This window comes from Chlorocebus sabaeus, chromosome 9, assembly GCF_047675955.1.
Source record: "Chlorocebus sabaeus isolate Y175 chromosome 9, mChlSab1.0.hap1, whole genome shotgun sequence".
Classification (NCBI taxonomy): domain Eukaryota; kingdom Metazoa; phylum Chordata; class Mammalia; order Primates; family Cercopithecidae; genus Chlorocebus; species Chlorocebus sabaeus.
The window spans coordinates 103,036,357-103,058,023 of NC_132912.1; the positions used below are offsets into that span (position 1 = coordinate 103,036,357).

Below are 21,667 nucleotides of genomic sequence, written 5' to 3' on the forward strand. Positions count from 1 at the left end.
CCTCTCCTAACTTTTTCCCACTTCTTTTGCTAAGTAGGTTTTATTGTAGTTCTAACAGGCTATATTTCACTGTATCTGCACTTTTTAACATAAGCTCTGATCCCTTTTAGACATAGGTGGGGCATAAATGTATTGTTACTGAAGAAGTATGACTAATAATTATTATTAATCATTAACATCATGAGCTTGGGTAATAACCAAATTTTATCCACTCCTATGTTTACAGTAGAGACTGAATATTTTTGTGCTTTCTTTTGAACTGCTGGAAGACCTGCCCAGCTCAGAGCAGTAAGAAGTCACCAGTGCTGACTTCAGTCGGCAACTTTGTACATCTCCTTTCCCAGGTGATTGCCATATATAGGCCATCGTATGCTACTGAGCTTCTTCCCTGCCCCTAATATGTGATATGTGATGGAACACAGTTGTCCTTTTCCAACAATACTCTCCTTGGGAAGGAATGGGATCCCTTCCCTCAACTTATTGACAAAGAATATCAGAGGGCTGGGGTGCATCTGCCAGCAAGTGTATATAGTTCCTTTATGTGTCTATACTAGTGGAACACATAAAGGAACTATTATATATACACTTTTTTGACACTCAAAAGTCAACTGCTCCTTCCTAAGCTGGATAGCTCTGAAGAGAAGCAGTAAGGATGCTTCTCTAGAAATCTGGGGATGTCTTCCACCCATAATCCCTCCCCTGACAGTCATTGTTCAGATAGAGCCTCCATTGTTCCGTCAATCCTCCAACTGTTGAAGAGTTGGAAGTTCCTTGGGCCCTTATCAATTCTCTAAATTTGTCCTGCAGCTCCTCTGATGGCCTCTTCTTGAGCCCCTCATCCCACATCTTGCTGAGAAGTTCTCTGAAACATCTCTATCTGTATCTTGGCACACTAGATCCAGCTTGGCTTTGATCGTACAAATAATTTGGGGTGAGGAGAGGTCTGTGGTTATCCCTATAGGGTTGTTCACTTTCTTGTGAAATACAATACAATGTCATGAAATGATCCCTTCTTATGCCTTCTCAACAGCCTCTGGTAATAGTTTCACAATAGCTTAGCTACGCACTTTAATATCCACTCCTTTTAGAAAAGAATCACCTCTCATCCAACTCCCTAATGATTTTGTCTCCAGCAGATTTTTCAATTAATGCCTTGATTTCTCCAGGTTCCATTAACTGTTGTTTCCCCCAGCACCAAACTATGGGCGAGATTCCTCCTCTCCTTAACTGGCACAGACTGCTAGTTATTCCCCAATACCTTTCCCCTCTTTTTACATAATAATGCAATTATATTTGGAGCACGTTGCTGTCCCACTAAACACCACATCACCCAGCCTACCTTAGAAGCTAGGCCTGGTGACCATTTAATTAAGTTCCGGCCAGTGAAATGTGAGTGGAGTGATATACTTCCGCTTACAACTTCCGGCTCATGTCCTTAAAGGAAGGAACATGTCTTCCCTTTTTACTTTCCTCCTTCTTGCTAGCCGAAGCATGGACAGAAGAGCAGCAGCTGAAGCATAAGATAGAAGCCATGCGTTGAGGGCTGGGTACAGTGGCTCGCACCTGTAATCCCAGCACTTTGGGAGGCTCAGGCAGGAGGATCACTCGAGGTCAGGAGTTCGAGATCAGCCTGACCAACATGGTGAAACACCATCTCTACTAAAAATACAAAAATTAGGCCAGGCAGGGTGGCATGAACCTGTAATCCCAGCTACTCAGGAGGCTGAGGGAGGAGAATCGCTTGAGCCCATGAAGCAGAGATCACAGTGAACCGAGATCACACCACTGTACTCAAGCCTGGGCAACAGAGTGAGACTCCATCTCAAAAAACAAACAAACAAACAAAAAAAGGAAGCCATATGTTGAGGATGACAAAGTAGAAAGGTAGAAGGAGTCTGGGCTCCACGTCACTTGTGAAGCTCCACATTAGTCCAGGGCTTCTTATGGCCCAGACTGTTATGTGAGAAAGAAATGGACTTCAATCTTATTTAAGCCACTGTTATTTTGTTCTTGTTCTTGCAGGTAAATCAATATCCCAACATATACTTGTATGAATATACCCATGCCAGATGGATATTTTCCAAAAGAAGTCTTTCCAAGAAAATTAACATAAAAATTTGGGGCTTTTTGCTGTTAGAGAGGAAAAACATAGAGCTGATGTCAACAAACAGCACAAACTTTCTATCCTAATAAAGTCAAGTATAATCAGATTTCTTGGTGAAAACCATTTACTGGGTACACAGACCCTTATTCCTTTTTGGAGGAGTATTAAGTTCCCTCCTGAAAAAAAAAAAAGTCTTTTATTGTTCTCCTCCTCCTCCTTCTCTCCTCCTTCCTCCTCTTGGGCAATTCCTCCTTCCATCATCTTTGCTACTATCCCACCACACATTCTGGTGAACGTTACTGGGTCATTCCAAATTGGATTCCAAATACTTCGTGTGTCTTAAGACAGAGGGTAGGCAGGGGAAAGTAGGAACCTGGAAACAAGGGAAAGGTTAGAACCTCAGGGTATGCACTGAAGGTTGTTGAAACCATGCATTTCATATCAGTGTCTACAGAGACTACAACTGAGAGAACTAGATTCACTCACATCTGCTTCAGTAATGAAGTCTATGAGCATTATTAAGCTTTTTATGGCTTAGGTTCAGAAGATTGTGGTTCTAGAGATCCTATGACACATGGCCAGTTTCTTCTTAGGAAATTAGATTCAGAGCCAAAAGGTTTTATGAGTTGCTGTTGAAGGAAAAACAATCAGACTGAGGATGATTACTCTGGAAAAACGGAAATGAATCCAAGACCTTGTTAGTGATCCCCCTGAAGTTTCTAGTAGCTCTGAGATCTTAGCCCAGCTGGAAGAATAGACCTATACATACTTGTCCATGCTTAATCAATATAATAGATTCTTTCAGGGGATGGAACACTGAAATCAGATACCTAGAAGGCTGGAGATAGGAGTAGGGGCCAGGGCATAAGGCGATGAAACAAGGAGGCTGCTGGAACTTCCCTGTTCTATTCCATTCTGAATGCAGAATCAAGGAAAAACAAAGCAATTGATTCTCATGGATTCAGTATGGCTTTAGTTGATGGCTTGTAAATTCTCATGTGGTGTCAGAACTGCGTAAAGAGTTTACGAAGACAGCAATCAAACCAGGAAGTCAACAGTCCTAAGGAAGATGAAGAGTCTTCTCTAGAGTCATCCTGGAAAAATACTGCCCCCTAGATAGCATTGCTTCTGTGTGGCCCAGAAACCTCGAGACATAGCATGAATTTCAGTTAATGTCATAAGAGATAAGGTAAGACTTCTGTAGCTATGGTCTCTGCGAAGGAGGGCACCCTGTTTCGAAAGAGCTGAAGACACCAACTGTAGTAAAACATAAAAGGCCTGTCTTGATATAGGGATTTTTCTGGCTGATGAGGCAGCGGTGATTCCACATGCTCCTATAGAAGGTAACAGAGGAAGAGTTGCACTTGCTCTTACAGTGCTTCTTTGAACTAGTTTGCTCAAGATCTCCCAGAGACTGGTCATTTTGGAAAAACTAAAGCTACAGAGAGTATACTAGTGCTGAGACCTGGAGACTTTTTGCTGCCTAAATCTAGCTGAACCAAAAAGAAAAAAATGTATTTAGTGCTAGAAACCATGAGAAGAGTGGCCCTTGTTAAAAGGTGCCCAAGCTGGAGTCTTTGAACACATGGACCCAGAAAAGACGGCAAACCAGGCAGGAAAAACCTAGTGATTACATATATAAGGGGTCACCCCAATTGGATTGCCAATTTCATGCACTGTCTTAACAAATGATAAGGGAGCAGTAACTAAGTTAATAGAGTTGGTAACGGGTGATTTTATTACATAGAAGTCCTGGCTTTTACCTGTAATTGTGCAGTATAAGCTACCTGGATCAATAAGATTCTGTAAGGATTACAGGATAATCAACACCATGACCGAACCATATGTTCATCCAATGCCAATAATCAGTTCTCTCTGGAGTTACTGGGCCTACCCTCAACAATTTGAGGAGTGCAAACAGTTTTCGTTTATTTGAGTTATATCTATCTACCCTCAATAGACCCAGTAACTCCAGAGAGAATTGATTATTGGCATTGGCTCAATAACCAATCAATAACTCATCATTGTTTCATGAAGTGTTGCAAAATAAAGGCCATCCAAGAAGACTCTATGCAGACAGCGTTGGTCACCCCAGAGAGATACATCACCTTCTTTACCAAGGGCTTTCTCACTCAGTATACAACAAGAGGCTCTCAAATGGTTCCATATAAAGGGAAATCATATTTAAGTAGTTAATAGTTGCTTGATTTATAAACAATTTTTATATATGTAATTTTTTCATGTTAATAATAGATATAGGGTTTCTATGTTGCCCAGGCTGGTCTTAAACTCCTGGACACAAGCAATCCTCCCACAGACTGCTGGGATTACAGGCATGAACCACCATGCCTTGCCTGTAAATAATTTAAACAGAAACTATGTTATAACCACTTGGAAGGTCATGAACTTCCTGAAACACCTTTATCAAACTTTTCCTGGGGTTCAAGAACCAAAAGTGGAAAATGTGATTCCCTGGAGTTCCCAGCAGGGAGAGCCCTTTAAAAAAAAATCTCAAGAAGCCATAGGCTTGTGTCTGGAACAGGAAGACGTGGAAAAGCCTGTGAGACAGAGGACCAGGGAGAAAACAGGAGGAGTCAAAAGCTGTGGGCAGAGGCAGGGGAGAAGAAAGCAAAGCGGACCAGTGCCTGGGGAGAGAGAAGAGAGACAAGGAAGCAGGCATGGGGAGAGCCAGTCCAGGACCCAGAAGTATCCAGCAAGAAGCACTGTTCCTGATCCTGGGCTTCGCTGCAAGCTGGCAGGGCCTTAGAGTTATTCTGAAGTGTGATTTATCTTTCACAAAGTGCATCCAGAGCACCTCCTTCACTGACTTTATTGCCATTATAGCCATCAGCACTTTAGGGGAGCCTCTTACACTACATTTATCACAATCAGCGGACATTCCACCTCACAGACTGCATTGCTGTTGACTTTACACATCCTTCTAGTGTAAACCAACAGAAGCTTCTTTATCTAAAATTCATGTATATTTATATGTGTCTAGAAAACAATTGAAATGGGCCGGGTGCACTGGCTCGCCTGTAATCCCAGCACTTTGGGAGGCTGAGGTGGGTGGATCACCCGAGGTCAGGAGTTTGAGACCAGCATGGCCAACATGGTGAAATTCCATCTCTACTAAAAATACAAAAGTTAGCCAGGCGTGTTGGCGTGAGCCTGTAGTCTCAGCTACTCCGGAGGCTAAGGCAGAAAAGAAAGAAGGAAGGAAGGAAGGAAAGAAGGAAGGAAGGGAGGGAGGGAGGGAGGAAGGAAGGAAGGAAGGAAGGAAGGAAGGAAGGAAGGAAGGAAGAAAAGAAGGAAGGAAGGAAGGAAGGAAGGGAGAGAGAAAACAGTTGAAATGATTATATACCAAACTAGGAACAGTGATTACTGGGAGGGATTTTTTATTTTGTTTTATTTTACTTTACTTTAAGCTCTGGGGTACATGTGCAGAACGTGCAGGTTTTTTACATAGGTATACATGTGCCATGGTGGTTTGCTGCACCTATCGACTCGTCATCTAGGTTTTAAGACCCGTGTGCTTTAGATATTTGTCCTAATCCTCTCCCTCCCCTTGTCCCTCACCACCCCCCCACAGGCCTCGGGGTGTGTGATGTTCCCTTCCGTGTGTCCATGTGTTCTCATTGTTCAACTCCCACTTATGAGTGAGAACATGTGGTGTTTGGTTTTCTGCTCCTGTGTTAGTTTGCTGAGAATGAAGAGGGATTTTTACATTCTTTATGTTATCTGACTTTTTAAAAACAAGGACTATATATTAAGTAAAAAATTAATAAATATATTCCCAATCTGATTTTCTTTGTAGGGGAAAGGGGGTAGAATTATGTTGTAATGGAATGAGGAGAAATACTGGTTTACACCTTTTTCCTCTTACTTGCCCTTTGAGACTCTGACTATGGCAAAACTCTTGCATATTCATAGCCTGAGGCCTTAGTTGGCTGGTGCTACCTCCTCCATCCCCTGCCTCCTTCAGGCTGACAGCCAGCACTATTAAAACTAACAAGCAAGCAAGCAAATGGCAATGACTTTGGGCCTCCCTGGCAATGACTTAAAAACAGTTAAAAACAGTTTTAGCACTGTTAAAATAAGTAGGCAAGCAAATGGCAATGTCTGGGCTTCCCCAGACATGAATGATACCTGTCTCTGGGACCTGCAAGATTTCCCAGATCTCCCTGCCCACTTTGTCTCCCAGTTCTTACCATGGTCCCAGTGCACCCTCCACTGTAGCGCTCATCACACTCTATGTCACTGTTTGTTTACATGTCAACCTTCCTTACTCCTTGAAGGCAGAAGATGTGTCTCAGGTATTTCTTTCTTTTCTTTTTTTTTTTTTTTTTTTTTTGAGACAGAGTCTTGCTCTTATTGCTTAGGCTGGCGTGCAATGGCACGATTTTGGCTCATTGCAAACTCTGCCTCCCGGGTTCAAGCAATTCTCCTGCCTCAGCCTCCCAAGTAGCTAGGATTATGGGCATGCGCCACCACACATGGCTAATTTTGTATTTTTAGTAGAGATAAGGTTTCTCCATGTTGGTCAGGCTGGTCTCAAACTCCCGACCTCAGGTGATATGCCCGCCTTGGCCTCCCAAAATGCTGAGCCACAGGCGTGAGTCACCTTGCCCGGCCTTGTCTCAGGTATTTCAAAACCCTCAGCACTTGGCCTAGGGCCTGGCACATAGTAGGACTTCATAAATGTTTGAATGAATGAATGTGTAAATATCCAGGATCTCAAACTTAGTTTCAGCATTTTGCTAATGAGCTCTCTTTGTCTCATCTGTTTTTTTCCTCCATGGTATGAAATAATCTAATTCGACCAGCTTAGACTCAGTCTCTGAGCCAGTGGTTTACACACATTTTGTTCTCAGAACCCCTTTGTAACTCTTCAACATTTTGAGGACTGCAAACAGTTTTCATTTACTTGGGTTATATATCAATCATTACCTTATAAAAGTTAAAACTGGTCAGACACAGTGGTTCATGCCTGTAATCCCAGCACTTTGGGAAGTCAAGGCAGGTGCATAGCTTGAGCTCGGGAGTTCAAGTCCAGCCTGGGTAACATGGTAAAACCGCATCTCTACCAAAAATACAAAAAATTAGCTGGGTGTGGTGGCACGTGCCTATAGTCCCAGCTACTTGGGAGGCTGAGGTGGAAGGATCCCTTGAGCCTGGGAGGCAGTGGCTGCAGTGAGCCAAGATCACCCCATTACACTCCAGCCTGGGTGACAGAGCAAGATTCCGTCTCAAAAAAATTAAAATAAAATAAAATAAAACTCAGGAAAAATGTAAATATGTATTAATTCATTCATTTGAAAATGATAACAATCCCAATACATGTAAACACAAATAACATATTTTTTTAATACTATATTTTTTCAAACAAACCCCCCAAAAATTTGGCCGGTCACGGTGGCTCACACCTATAATCCCAGCACTTTGGAAGGATCACTTGCGTTCAGGAGTTCAAGACCAGCCTGGGTTGGCCGGGCGCGGTGGCTCACGCCTGTAATCCCAGCACTTTGGGAGGCCGAGGTGGGCGGATCACGAGGTCAGGAGATCGAGACCATCCCGGCTAACACGGTGAAACCCTGTCTCTGCTAAAAATACAAAAAGTTAGCCAGGTATGGTGGCACATGCCTGTAGTCCCAGCTACTCGGGAGGCTGAGACAGGAGAATGGCGTGAACCTGGGAGGCGGAGCTTGCAGTGAGCCGAGATCGCGCCACTGCACTCCAGCCTGGGCGACGGGCGAGACTCCATTTCAAAAAAAAAAAAAAAAAAAAGACCAGCCTGGGCAACATAATGAGACCCTGTCTTTACAAAAAATCAAAAATGAAGTGGGTGTGGTGGCACATGCCTGTAGTCCCAGTTGCTTGGGAGGCTGAGGTGGAAGGATTGCTTGAGCTCAAGAGGTCAAGGGTACAGTGAGCCCTGATGGCAGCATTGTACTCAGCCTCAGTGACAGGGTGAGACCTTGTCTCAAAACAAAGAAAAATTTTAATGGAATTGTTTTCCATGTTTGCAAGTCTCCTAATGTCTGGCTTAATAGAAGACAGCTGAATTCTCATATCTGCTTCTGCACAATCTGTTGCAATATGTTATTTTGGTTGAAATATATGAAGAAAATATGACCTTAAGCAAATATGTTTTGGGGTAAGAGAGAACCTCACAAACCCCTTGAAAGGGTCTCAGGAAACCCTAGGGGTCCTCAGAGGACACTTTTGAAAAAGATTGCTCTGGCCAGGCACAGTGCCTCATGCCTGTAATCCCATCACTTTGGGAGGCTGAGGTGGGCGGATCACCTGAGGTCAGGAGTTCGAGACCAGCCTGGCCAACATGATGAAATCCCATCTCTATTAAAAAAACACAAAAATTAGCCAGACGTGGTGGTGCGCACCTATAATCCCAGCTACTCCAGAGACTGAGGCAGGAGAATCACTTGAACCCGGGAGGTGGTGGTTGCAGTGAGCCGAGATTGCACCACTGCACTCCAGCCTGGGCGACACAGCAACACTCTGTCTAAAAAAAAAAAAAAAAAGAAAGAAAAGAAAAGAAAAAGAAAAAGAAAAGATTGCCCTCATTCCTTATTTTTGTTAGTAGAACCTCTGCCAAGTCTGGAGGTTCTGTCTGAACTTAAAATCTCAGCAATCCTGCTGCCACCACCCAATAACATAACTGTCAATATCCTTATAATCCCCTACCTCCCCTACCTGTGTACCTTATTTCATAGTTTTCAAAGAGTTTTCCTGTGTAATGTCTCCCAGTTGCCTATCAGACATGTCTGCTGATTCCATCTTACCCATGAACAAAATTTCCTATGAATCATGAAGTTCAGAGTGTACATGATTTGCTCAGGGCAAGAGGCAGAGGTAGGGCTCAAACTCACACCTTGTAATACGAATTATATGCTCTTTTGCTAGCCACTTACATCAGCAGTACTCCATCCTGGCCTCATCTACAACAATCCAGAGTATTGAGATGTTTTTCTTTTTCTCTCTCTCTCTCTTTTTTTTTTATTGGAGATGGAATCTCACTGTTGCCCAGGCCGAGTACGGTGGTGCGATCTCGGTTCACTGCAACGTCCACCTCGGGGGTTCAAGCGATTCTCCTGCCTCAGCCTCCCAAGTAGCTGGGATTACAAGCACACAGCGTCGTGCCCAGCTGATTTTTGTCTTTTTAGTAGAGATGGGGTTTCACCATGTTGCCCAGACTGGTCTTGAATTCCTCACCTCAGGTGATCCACCTGCCTCAGCCTCCCAAAGTTTTGGGATTACAGGCGTGAGCCACTAAACCTGGTGAGATGTATTTCAATATTTTCCTAATTTATATCTTGATGGGGAATGACAACTAATATTTATTAAAAGCCTATTATATTCCAAGCACTGTACTACTAAATACCTAATTTGTTTTCCACCAGCCTCACAAAAGCAGATGTTATTCTCACTTGAGGAATCAAGGTTTAGAAAGATTTAAGTATCTTGACCTATTTGCCAAAGATGTGTGGCTAATAACTGGTAGTACCATCATTTGGATCAGACCACCTTATTCCAGGTCACACACTCTTTCCGTTATACAACTGTGCCTTCACTAAAATTGTGGTTCTATATCACAAAATATCTTCTCACATCATTACAGCCCCCCAGGGACTCAGCCACAGATACTTTCTGAACCTCCAATATATTTCTGCTCCTTTCTTTGTTGATTCTAGAAATACTGTCAAGCTTTCTTGACAAGCTCACTTCAACCTCTCCTATTAGTGCAGTTCCACCAATCTACGGATAGAACCTTGAAATCCACTAAAAGAAAGCAGAGTACAGAGAGGCATGCATTTCTTTAAAACTAGTGATGGATTAAGAGCATCCAATTGATATTAATTGGCATGTAGCCATTAGGCATTAAAGGTTGAGGGTCTCTGCCCTCCTCCCCAGCTCCATGGTGATCAGACCCAGCCATTTCCTGGCTTAGAGCCTCTCCTATACAGGGCCAGTCCCAGGTGCACCTTTGAGATAACAATAATGTCTCCTAAAACAAACAGCCATTATTTCTACACAAAGACCTTCAATGTTTCCTCCATCAACAAAAGGCTACAGCCATCCCTCCAAGAAGACAAAGGGCTGGAAGCCCTTTCATAAATATCATGATGATGGTGTGGGCCCAGTGGGAAGGGCGAGCCAGGAAGATTATTCTCCAGCACTTTCTCTGCTGAGGAATAGCTGGGACAGGACTGACTCCACCCCTCAGAAAGAGCTATGAGTGACTAATCATTCCTGAACTATTCATAATGACAATAATAACATTTCCCTAATCTAGTGAAAGAAAGTAAAAATATTGAGCCATTACAGGATTGCCATCAGGATCAAATGAGACAATACGTGTGAAATCTCTGTGTAAGGTTTCAAGGATTGCACAATTGACATTATTATTATCACCAGACAATTGATGGGTCACCCATATTGCCTGCATGAAAAAGATAGCTGTATTTTAGACAGATGAGATTCCAAATAGTCTTGGTTTCTAGGTCCACCAGTTCCTAGAATAAAGCATAAGGGAGAAGAAACATGGTCAGTATGGCTGACCATGATAGTCTACTAGGGCTTGTCCCCCGTCAAATTGCTGTGCAGGTGATGGCTAAATTTGTTGGTGATTCTTTCCACTCCCAAGAGCCCAGATCCTGGAAATGAGGTCGCTGATGGTTGATTCCCCACCTAGGGTCTAATGGTCCAAGTTCCCCACTTTCCCTTCCCTCCTTTGTCCCCCTGAAAACATCTCTCATGCAACTTACACAAAAATAATTGCACATTATAAATTAAAGCGTGAGAAAAGTGTCCAACCTCATTGGTAATAAAAGGCAAGTAAATTAATGTGAGTTGTACCATCTTATACCTATTTAATAATAATAATTATAAATGAGAACTTCCAATTTTGATGAGGTTGTGACAAAATTGATGTGACCTTATAGCAGTAGTGGCATAATAAATTTATATAATCCCTTACAGAGGTAAAATGACAACCATAGCAAATACTAAGGAGATATTTCTATCTTTTGGCCTCGTGGTCATCTCTCTCCTTAGCAATTCCAAAGGAAATAATTTAACAAAAGTGAAAAAAAAAAAAAAGCTGCAGCTGTAGATACATTTACCCATGATAGGCAAATACTGAAACAACCAGAGAAATGTTTTAGATAATTGTGGCGTGACTGTAGTCCTTAAAATAAAAATACAAAAACTGGCTGGGCATGGTGGCTCATGCCTGGGTAATTCCAGCACTTTGGGAAACCAAGGCAGGGGGATGACTTGAGCTCAGCAGTTGAAAATCAGCCTAGAAAGCATAGCAACACCCCATCTCTACAAAAAATTTAAAAATTAGCAGGGTGTGGTGGTGTCCACCTATAGTCCCAGCTACTTGGGAGATTGAAGTGGGAGGATTGTTTGAGCCCAGGAGGTTGAGGCTGTAGTAAGCTGAAATCATGCCACTGCACTCTAGCCTGGGCAACAGAGTGAGAACTTGTCTCAAAAAAAAAAAAAAAGAAAGAAAGAAAGAAAGAAAGAAAGAAAGAAAGAAGAAGGAAGGAAGGAAGGAAGGAAGGAAGGAAGGAAGGAAAAAGAAAGAAAGAAAAGAAAAGATAGAAAGAAAGAAAGAAAGAAAAGAAAGAGAAAGAAAGAAAGAAAGAAAGAAAGAAAGAAAAGAAAGAAAGAAAGAAAGAAAGAAAGAAAGAAAGAAAGAAAGAAAGAAAGAAAGAAAGAAAGAAAGAAAGAAAGAAAGAGAGGGAGGGAGGGAGGGAGGGAGGGAGGGAGGGAGGGAGGGAGGGAGGGGAGGGGAGGGGGAGGGGAGGGGGAGGGGAGGGGAGGGGAGGGGAGAGGGGAGGGAAGGGAAGGGAAGGGAAGGGAAGGGATATGAAAACTACTTAGAGGCCAGGCACAGTGGCTCACGCCTGTAATCCTAGCCCTTTGGAAGGCTTGAGCCCAGGAGTTCAAGACCAGACTGGGCAACATGGGGAAACCCCGTCTCTATGAAAAATACAAAAATTAGCCAGGTGTGATGGTGCATGCCTGTAGACCCAGTTACTTTTAGGGCTGAGGTGGAAGGCTCACCTGAGCCTGAGAGCTTGAGGCTGGAGTGAGCTGAGATTACACCACTGCACACCAGCCTGAGCAACAGAGCAAGACCCTGCCTCAAAACAACAACAATAACAACAACAAAAACAAAAACTATGGTGGCTCACGCCTGTAATCTCAACAATTTGGGAGGCCGAGGTGGGCTGATCCCTTGAGGTCAGGAGTTCCAGACCAGCTTGGGCAACATGGTGAAACCCCGTCTCTACTAAAAACACAAAAATCAGCTGGGCGTGGTGGCGGGCACCTGTAATCCCAGCTATTCGGGAGGCTGAGGCAGGACACTGCACTCCAGCCCGGGTGACAGAACCAGACTCTGTCTCAAAAAAAACAACTACTTAGAAATATGATGAAATGTTATAAATGAAAGTATACAATATAATACAACTAAGTAAGAATGTATGCATAAACACTGGTAATAAGAAAAATGAAAAATTCTTTAATACAGTGGTCACGAACTATATTTTAAAATATTCTTTAATATTTTTATATCATCTTTTATTTTTTTTTTTTTTTTTTTTTTTTTTTTTTTTTGAGACGGAGTCTTGCTCTGTCACCCGGGCTGGAGTGCAGAGGTCGGATCTCAGCTCACTGCAAGCTCCGCCTCCCGGGTTTACGCCATTCTCCTGCCTCAGCCTCCCGAGTAGCGGGGACTACAGGCGCCCCGCCACCTCGCCCGGCTAGTTTTTTGTGTTTTTAGTAGAGACGGGGTTTCACTGTGTTAGCCAGGATGGTCTCGATCTCCTGACCTCGTGATCCGCCCGTCTCGGCCTCCCAAAGTGCTGGGATTACAGGCTTGAGCCACCGCGCCCGGCCTATCATCTTTTAAATACAGCAATAAAAAGAAAGAATAGTAGTTAGCTAGTAGAATTTCTCAATACTCTGATTCTTTTTTTTTTTTTTTTTTTTTTTTTTTGAGACGGAGTCTCGCTCTGTCGCCCAGGCTGGAGTGCAGTGGCCAGATCTCAGCTCACTGCAAGCTCCGCCTCCCGGGTTTACGCCATTCTCCTGCCCTCAGCCTCCGGAGTAGCTGGGACTACAGGCGCCCGCCACCTCGCCCGGCTAGTTTTTTGTATTTTTAGTAGAGACGGGGTTTCACCGTGTTAGCCAGGATGGTCTCGATCTCCTGACCTCGTGATCCGCCCGTCTCGGCCTCCCACAGTGCTGGATTACAGGCTTGAGCCACCGCGCCCGGCCAATACTCTGATTCTATCAGGGTAGGGCACGGAGTGGTCCTTGCTAAGATGATGATGGGTATTAGTAAATTTATGAGCAATACGTTTCCAGGTAGAGAGACCGTAGTAGATTTCAGTGGTTAAAAGCCTCGGAATTCAAGTCAGGCAACAAATCACTGAGTTGGATTCCTCTTTCTTCACTTGCTTGCATGCGTGGCCTTGAACAAGCTGTTTGACTTTTCTAAATCTTTCTGACTTGTAAAATGGTAGTGATAGGCAGAACCAACTTCACAGAGTCATTGGAAGTAGCCAGTGAGATAAAGTACATAACATAGCGCTAGGTGCATTGAGAAATTATTCAATAAAGGTTTGTTGTTTGTGCTGTTACTAATGATGATGATGGTGGTAGTGGTTGTGATAAACTGAGGGCTTCCAGGGAAAGTACTTTATCTTAAAGGTCTGACATCACTTAAAGGATGCTACTCAAATAATACTATCCCTATATGTGGAGCCAACTACAAATTTTGAAAGTAATTTTATGTTATGCTATTTATTGATTTACTTTTAATTGACAAATGATCACTGTTTTTATTTTATTTTATTTTTGAGATGGAGTCTTACTCTGTCACCCAGGCTGGAGTGCAGTGGCACGATCTCGGCTCACTGCAACCTCCACCTCCTAGCTTTAAGCGATTCTCCTGCCTCAGCCTCCTGAGTAGCTAGGACTACAGGAGCGTGCCACCACATCTGGCTAATTTTTGTATTTTTAGTAGAGTCGGGGTTTTGCCATGTTGGCCAGGCTGGTCTCGAACTCCTGATCTCAGGTGATCCACCCGCCTCGGCCTCCCGAAGTGCTGGGATTACAGGCGTGAGCCACCACACCCCGGCCCACTCTGTATCTTTATGGGGTGCAATTGTGATGTTTCTTCAGATGTATACATCATGGAATGATCAAATCAGGCTAATTAACATATCCATCGCCTCAAATATTTCTTTGTGTTGAGAATATTTAAAATCCTCTCTTTTAGCTATTTTGGAAGATATAATACATTATTATTAACTATAATCATGAAAGTTATTTTTTCCAAGTTTCCACAAGCAGCACTGAAAAGTTGTTTTTAATGCACTTTTTAAGATAAACTTTATTTATTTATTTATTTATTTATTTTTGAGACAGAGTCTTTCTCTGTCATCCAGGCTGGAGTGCAGTGGTATGATCTTGGCTCACCGCAACCTCCGCCTCCCAGGTTCAAGCGATTCTCCTGTCTCAGCCTCCTGAGTAGCTGGGATTACAGGTGCCCGCCATCACACCTGGCTAATTTTTTGTGTTTTAATAGAGATGGGGTTTCAACCATATTGGCCAGGCTGGTCTCGAACTCCTGGCCTCAGGCAATCCACCCGGTTCGGTCTCTCAAAGTGCTGGGATTACAGGCATGAGCCACCGCGCCCAGCCCACTTTATTTTTTTAGAGTAAATTTAGGTTCACAGCAAAATTGAATGAAAGGTGCAGAGATTTCCCATAGATCCCCTACCCTCACATAATTACAGCCTCTCCTGCCATCAACATCCAACACCAGAGTGGTACCTTTATTATACCATGGACCCTACATTGACACATCATTGTTACCCAAAGTCCACAGTATATGTTAGGTTTTACTCTTGGTATTGTGCATTCTATGGGTTTTACATATAATGACAGGTATTCATTATACAGAGTAGTTTCACTGCCCTAAAAATCCTCTGTGCTTTACCTATTCATCCTTCTCTTTCCCCAACTCTTGGAAACCACTGACAACTTTTAGTATCTCCATAGTTTTGTCTTTTCCACCATGGCATATAGTTGGAATCACACAGTATGTAGCCTTTTCAGATCGGCTTCTTTCTTGAAGGTATTTTTTTAATGACCAGTCTGGAAGACCAGGTGAGGGTTTTTAATTTCCACTAGATAATACAAAGATAACTATTACCAGTGATTGTGTTTGGTTCTTTATGCATGTTATCTCCAGAAGACAAATGTTATTATCCTTATTGGTAGAACAAGTGTTCAAGGTCACAAAGCCAGGAAGTAGAGGAGCTAGTATTTGAATCCAGTGCGTCTGACTCCAATGTTTTTATGTTTTCATCATGCCACAGTGCTTACCTAATAATAAACACGGGTTCTGGAGCATTTAAACCCAGTCACGGGAACTGACATGGAAAAGCACACTGGCACAGCTGCATATCCAACTGCATGTCACTCCAATTCTTAGAAAACAGCATCCTGATAGAGCAATGCAACAGCACCCCGCTTGGTGCCAGCTTTCAGTCTTATAACTTGTATTCCCAATCCTTAGGCAGGAGAGCTCAGTCAGCATACTGACTAGCCAAATTAAGTGGATCTGGTTCAGTGTTTTCTTTACCTTTTTTACATTATCCGTCTCCCCAGAAGTCTCTTTAGACATTTTCTTCCTGATCACTCCCAATTCCAATACCACAGACAGACTCTACATTTTCTTATGTACCGTGGCTCTTTGGAGGCCCAAAAGCCATTGTAATATCTAAAGGATTGTGTTTGCCCTTGGAGAAACTATTTTTACACACTTGGGGGCTACATCATCCCCACTGAGAACGTATGGTCTAGATGCAGTTGGCCAGAGCTCAGGGAGGTTAACAGGGAGTTGAGACACCAGGGAGGCGAGGGCAGGACCTTGGAGAGCGCTGAAGTGGCCCTCCTGAGGCCATTCCAAGGCTCCATGTTGCCTGAAAATATGTCTGAAAGGAAGAGGCAGGTAGAGGCAGGGGCTAGGAAACTAGCATTAGTTTTATCTTACTAAATGTTGTAGGAATAATCAGAATGTGAAGGCCTCCTAATTCTGTTTCATAAAAAGTTCTTGTGGGGCCGGCACTTTGCGAGTGTGGACTTTAATTCTCAAGGCCCAAGGCAGTTAAACGGCACATTTTCAGGTAGTCTAACGATTTCAGGGTCTTTATTTAGAGCCCAATTCCATAGGACTTGGAGGTTTTCTGAGGTTTAAAGGTATCAGATTAATTCTCCCTTCCTCACCCTCCACTGCTGGCTGGGTTTATGATGCCACATTTATAGTTTTACAGTGCCTGCTGTGACTTGAAGACAATAGGCACTATTTACCACATGCCAGACAGACACTGTGCTAAGCATATTAGTGAGCTATTTTATTTAACCTGCATAATAATCTTCTCAGGTGGGTCTGATCATTATCCAAGGATAAGAGAGGTTAGCAAACTTGCTCAGGATCACACAACTGATAATTGGGGAAGCACCAGATCTTGAACCCACATAGTCGACTTCAGAGCCTCACTGCTTAACCAGCAGATTGACTCAGTGGCCCTTGTAAGGTTTTTGTTTTTAAAAATCCCATTAATATCCTTAGCACAGGACTATTATCTCCCCTACTTAACTTTCCCAGAGATATTTCTGTGACCCAACGTTTATATTTCTGTCCTCTCCTCAGGAGAACTTAAAATTTGTCATGTCACTCCTATGCTTAAAACTCTTCAATAGCTCTCCCTGGACCCCTCAGAATAAAGTCCAAATTCTTTATCATGCCTTATAATGCCCCTCATGATCAGCCCCTTCTTATAAGGCCAGCCTTGTCGTCTTTTACCATTTTGCTTCTCACACTCTCTGCTCCAGCCACGTTGATGCACTTTAACTAAACTGTGCCCTCTGTCCCTTTTGGGCCTTGGCACATGCTGTCCCTTCTTCCTAGGGAATTCATTTCTATTCACCTCCCTTTCAAGGGGATAAATCCTCCATATCTCTCAGGTTTTAGCTCAGATATCACTTCTTCTGCATTTCCTCACAGATCCCCCCAAATCTGGGTACAACAGAAATAATGGCATCGCAGTACTCTGTGCTGGTCAGATTGTCCGTGGCATATTTTGTCCAGTGCCAGGCATCACATAGATGAAGTCTGCAGGCAGGCAACCAGTACAGAGAACGTTCTGAAATTGCTTTTAATACACACCAGGCACTGAGTTAATGATTTCATGGCTATTATCTCACATAATCCTATTGGATTGGGTAAGTACAGATGAGGAAACTGAAATTCAAAGAAGTTAAGCAAATTGCCCGAGGGCCCTCAAACGGTGAATGGCAGTGCATGATGTTTGACCAAACCTGTGCAAATTCAGAGCCCATGCCTTCAATCCCTGCATAATACTACCTCTGAAAAACCACAGTATCATGACTAGATTAGTGATAAAATAGAAGTTATCTAACCTAGAGAACAGATTACCAAGGGCAAGCTATATTCACTCAAACAGTTGAAAGGTTGTCACTTCAGAGAGTAACAGGGACACATCAGTAGTTAGCTTAATAGAAGAAAGTTCTAAAAAGGAAGTGAGCCTCTGAGGGGAAAGGCCCAAGTATCTGTCATCTATATGTTTCTCAGTCCAACGTCTGGCTCAGAGGAGGGGGCTCCATAAGAGGAAGGAAACAGAGCTGCCCAGTAGTAGAATGGGTTGCCTCATGAAACAGTGACAGCCCCATTGACACTCCCCCGGTTGGGCTGGTTGGCCGCCTGACAGAGCGCCATGGGAAGGGCCACAGAGAAAGGATTCCACGTATTCTGCATCCTAAAATTAGATGACCTCTAAAGCCCCCGTCCACTCAAGGATTCTGTAATTATTGGACTAAGTCTATAACTCAGATTTTGGCAAGTCACAGACCATCCGGCAATGCATCAGTGCGCTGAGATCTCAGAAAGCAGAGAACATGAGTGGATTGGACTCCTGGACTTCCAGAACCCAAGCTTCCACTCTTTCCAGCTCCATACAATGGAGTTAGAAATGGTTCACTGTAACTCTGGGGAGCTAGAAACAGTCCTGTTCCAGAGGCTAATCTGGAAAGAGAGATGTTTAAGTCATTTTAGAGAAAGGCTCTGCCTGTGGGTTTCAGCTGCTGTCATGGGATCTGAAAAAGGAGATGACTTCTCCTTGCTAGCAGATGGTTAGGACAAAAAAAAATCAATACATCAACAAATGAATTTCTGACAGCCATTTGCTGAAAGGAATTGAAAGGGCTCCACAAAATGTACATTGGGCTAGCCATTGTTCCTCACGTGCACTGTGTCCTTTCACTCCCTGCTGAGTGGCCAGTGGCAAACACAGAGGACTGTCCCCTCTGTCCAGCATGCAGTGAGTTCCAATAGAGCACAGCCAGAACCAGTACTTTCTGCCAACTTTCCCAGAGGGCTCACACAAACGTGGGTGGCTCAAAAAACAAGAAAACGTTCCATCAACATTGATGTTATGAGACTCTCTGACTCCACTTTCAAAAGATTTGTGCACCCTGACAAGAACAGAGTATTGTGGAGCCTAGAACACCTAATAATGAGGGCACCTTAGTTGTATGGTCCAACCTACAGCTTTAATCAAACCACAACTCCACACACAACTATATTAAACTAGGCAAACATCACTTGTGCAATTTTTGAAAGAAGTGATAAACCAAATACAATGTGCTGTCATTACCTACAGGTCTAACAGCATCTGTTTGGTCCAGTTGTATTATTATTTACAGTTCTTTGATGCTATCTTTCCATAGTCGCCCTCCTATCTTTTCATTTGCTTCTCTCAACTTAGAGATCAAACCTTCTCAGTTTGTGTCTATAGCTAGAGCCTCAATAAGCTTCCTCCAATGGTGCGTGGCATGGTGGTCTCTCACATGGGACCATCACCACTCCATGTGTGTCCCTCCCTCTCTTAGCAGGGATCTGAGATCTAAGGTCACCTGAATCTTTTACTTCCTCTCTTTTTTCTTCCATTCTTTTACTGCCTCTAAAGAAACATGAATCAGATATAGTATAATAACTATGTGAAGCCCACCAAAGTATTTTTCCAAACAGAAGGGAGTGGTTTTCCACTCTTTTTTTTTTTTTTTTTTTTTTTTTTGAGACAGAATCTCGCTCTGTCCCCCAGGCTGGAGTGTAGTGTAGTGGCGCGATCTTGGCTCACTGCCACCTCTGCCTCCCGGGTTCAAGCGATTCTCCTGCCTCAGTCTCCTGGGTAACTGGGATTACAGGCACCTGCCACCCAGCTAATTTTTGTATTTTTAATAGAGAGAGGGTTTCACCATGTTGGCCAAGCTGGTCTCAAACTCCTGACCTCAGGTGATGTGCCCACCTCGCCTCCCAAAGTGCTGGGGTTACAAGCGTGAGCCACCGTGCCAGCCCACTCTCTACAGAAGGGTAAAAAATTTTCACCTTCCGCCTTTTCAGCCAGTAGAAAACAATGGCCGCAAAGTGAACTTAAAAACTGGTTTCCCCTTGTAATTATTGACCAAGCTGCCTTCCTCTTCTGATATATTCCTTTTAAACAAAATATCTTAAGCTGCAAAGGTAAATAGATGGGGTTGGAATATTGTTATCTAAGGTTCCCGGATATAGCCTGCTTGCACAGATAGATGCTGGCTCCACAGGTGTTACCCACAGGAATGTTTATACAGATGGAGCACACATAGATGTTTCTCACAGACAGAGGTACACAAACACAGATGCTACTCACATAGACAGATGTCCACCAGGAACACAACATATACCAGCAGCTCCCGCAGGGTGGTCTTGACATAAAGTTCCCGGTTCTCAGCTGTGTTCTCAGTCAGGGTTGTTCCCCAAAGTCCTAAGGGGCATGGAGAGATGCCTGGGATCCTCAGTGGCAGTGTTCCTCCCAGTCATCCCCACCCATCTGTCCATGGACTTTAGCCCCTTTCCACCCCTGCCCTTCCTTGCCCATCACCTTCATCCTTGGCTGAATCTGGCTACTCTACCCACACCCATGCTTGCCCTTCCCATCAACTCCCTGAGGTCGACAGAGGTGAAGGCCCTGGCTCATAGAGAATGAAGGCATGGAAAGGAGGCACCTGTTCCAGGTGGGGTAGTCCAGGGCATCCTCACATCCACGTCCTCCCTCAAACCAGCTCCCACATACTCCTCTGGGTCCCCAGGTGATGACCATGCCAGGCTCCCCACAACCGGTAGACCACTCAGCTGGTCTCTGTGTTCTGGGGTGTGCAGCACTGCCACAAGCAATTCACACACCCCAAAGTGACACTGAAAGGTCACCTCTTCTTCAGATCACATTCCACCCCCACCCCCTGCCCAAAAGCTTTTGATGACTCCTTCTCCCGACTCTAATATCCCAGGAGAACCCTCCCTCTATCCAGTACCTCTGATGCCTCGACAGATATGGAGGCAGCAGCTGGACACCTGAGTCCTGTGTGCCATCTCCTGGGGTTCATCTTCAGGCTTCTTGGGTTGGGGCTGGAGGGGCCCTGTGCTGGAGATGGTGCAGACCCTCAGCGTCCCATGTGGGGAAGGGGGACCACTGTAGGCGGGATTGTCCCAGGCTCCACTCCCCAGCTTTTGCAGCTCCTGCCCCTCAGGAATTTCCACAGCATTCATGGGAAATGAGGTAGGGGGGCCTGGTACCCCAGGTGCCCACTCTCAGCTGGAGGAAGAGGGAGCAGAGGTGCAGCCCAGCCTGGCCAGCAGAGAGCAAAGGGAAGGGCGTCTGAGAGCAGCTGTTTCCACACAGCCTGGGCTCCTGCCTTTTGTAGGGGGATGTCTGTGCCCGCTGGGGAGGGAGCGGATGAGAGGACAGGGTGGGGAAGGACCATCAATCCTGTCAGGAGCTGTCTCTCCCTCTTGCTGCAAGCCCCAGGGACCAGCAGAAAGGGGAGGTGAGGGAACTGGAAGGTGGGGGTCTGAAAAGGGGAGAGAGGGGAATAGGAGGAGGATGTGGAACTGGGAGTGGAAGGAGAAACGGGAGGAAGAGGCGATGCTGGGGATGAAGGGGGCTGCTTGCAGATGTGCCTGGTGGAGAGACGGCTCAGAGGTCGGACAGAAGAGACGATCAAAGAGCAATGGGAGGAGCTGAGACAGGAGGGGAGTCGGGGCCTGTGCTGTGAGTCTGAGCTCATTCCCACTAAAAGCTCCTGAAAGGGCCGACATGGATTGGGGTGGGGACTGAGGCCAGGGAGGAAGGCTGAAGAGCGCTGCCCCGCTCCCAGGCTTTGCCCACCTCCCAGGCTCAGCCAATGGGTCTGAGGTTCCCGTCCTGTCTCACCTTGAGCTGTCCCCTGGTGGAGTAGAGACAGGCAGCTCCCCTCCCTCACTTCACCCTCTCAGCTGCGGGGAAAGGACAGTGGCAGGAGGAACCCCAGTGTCACATACTTCAGGGCGCTGAGGGGGCAGAGGAGAGGACCGCAGAGTCCTAGGTTGTCTATATTCCTTGTTCTGAGGCTTGCCTTTCC

The 21,667-nt window shown here is 44.6% G+C and overlaps 1 protein-coding gene across 2 annotated transcripts in view; it reads right to left on the minus strand.

Annotated features, from left to right (window-relative positions):
• Positions 1–21,459, minus strand: part of PKD2L1 (polycystin 2 like 1, transient receptor potential cation channel) — a 45,451-nt gene extending 23,992 nt beyond the window's left edge. The window contains exons 1-2 of one of the 2 annotated variants that reach the window (XM_038009451.2): positions 20,582–21,459; positions 19,921–20,034 (exon numbers count right to left, since the gene is read on the minus strand). In XM_038009451.2, coding sequence (XP_037865379.1) covers positions 19,921–20,034; positions 20,582–20,816 — 349 coding nt within the window. In that variant the 5' untranslated portion in view covers positions 20,817–21,459. Of the gene's footprint in view, positions 1–19,920; positions 20,056–20,581 lie in introns of both variants that reach the window. The other variant, XM_038009450.2, reaches the window with a different exon arrangement.
• Positions 21,460–21,667: the final 208 nt, after the last annotated feature.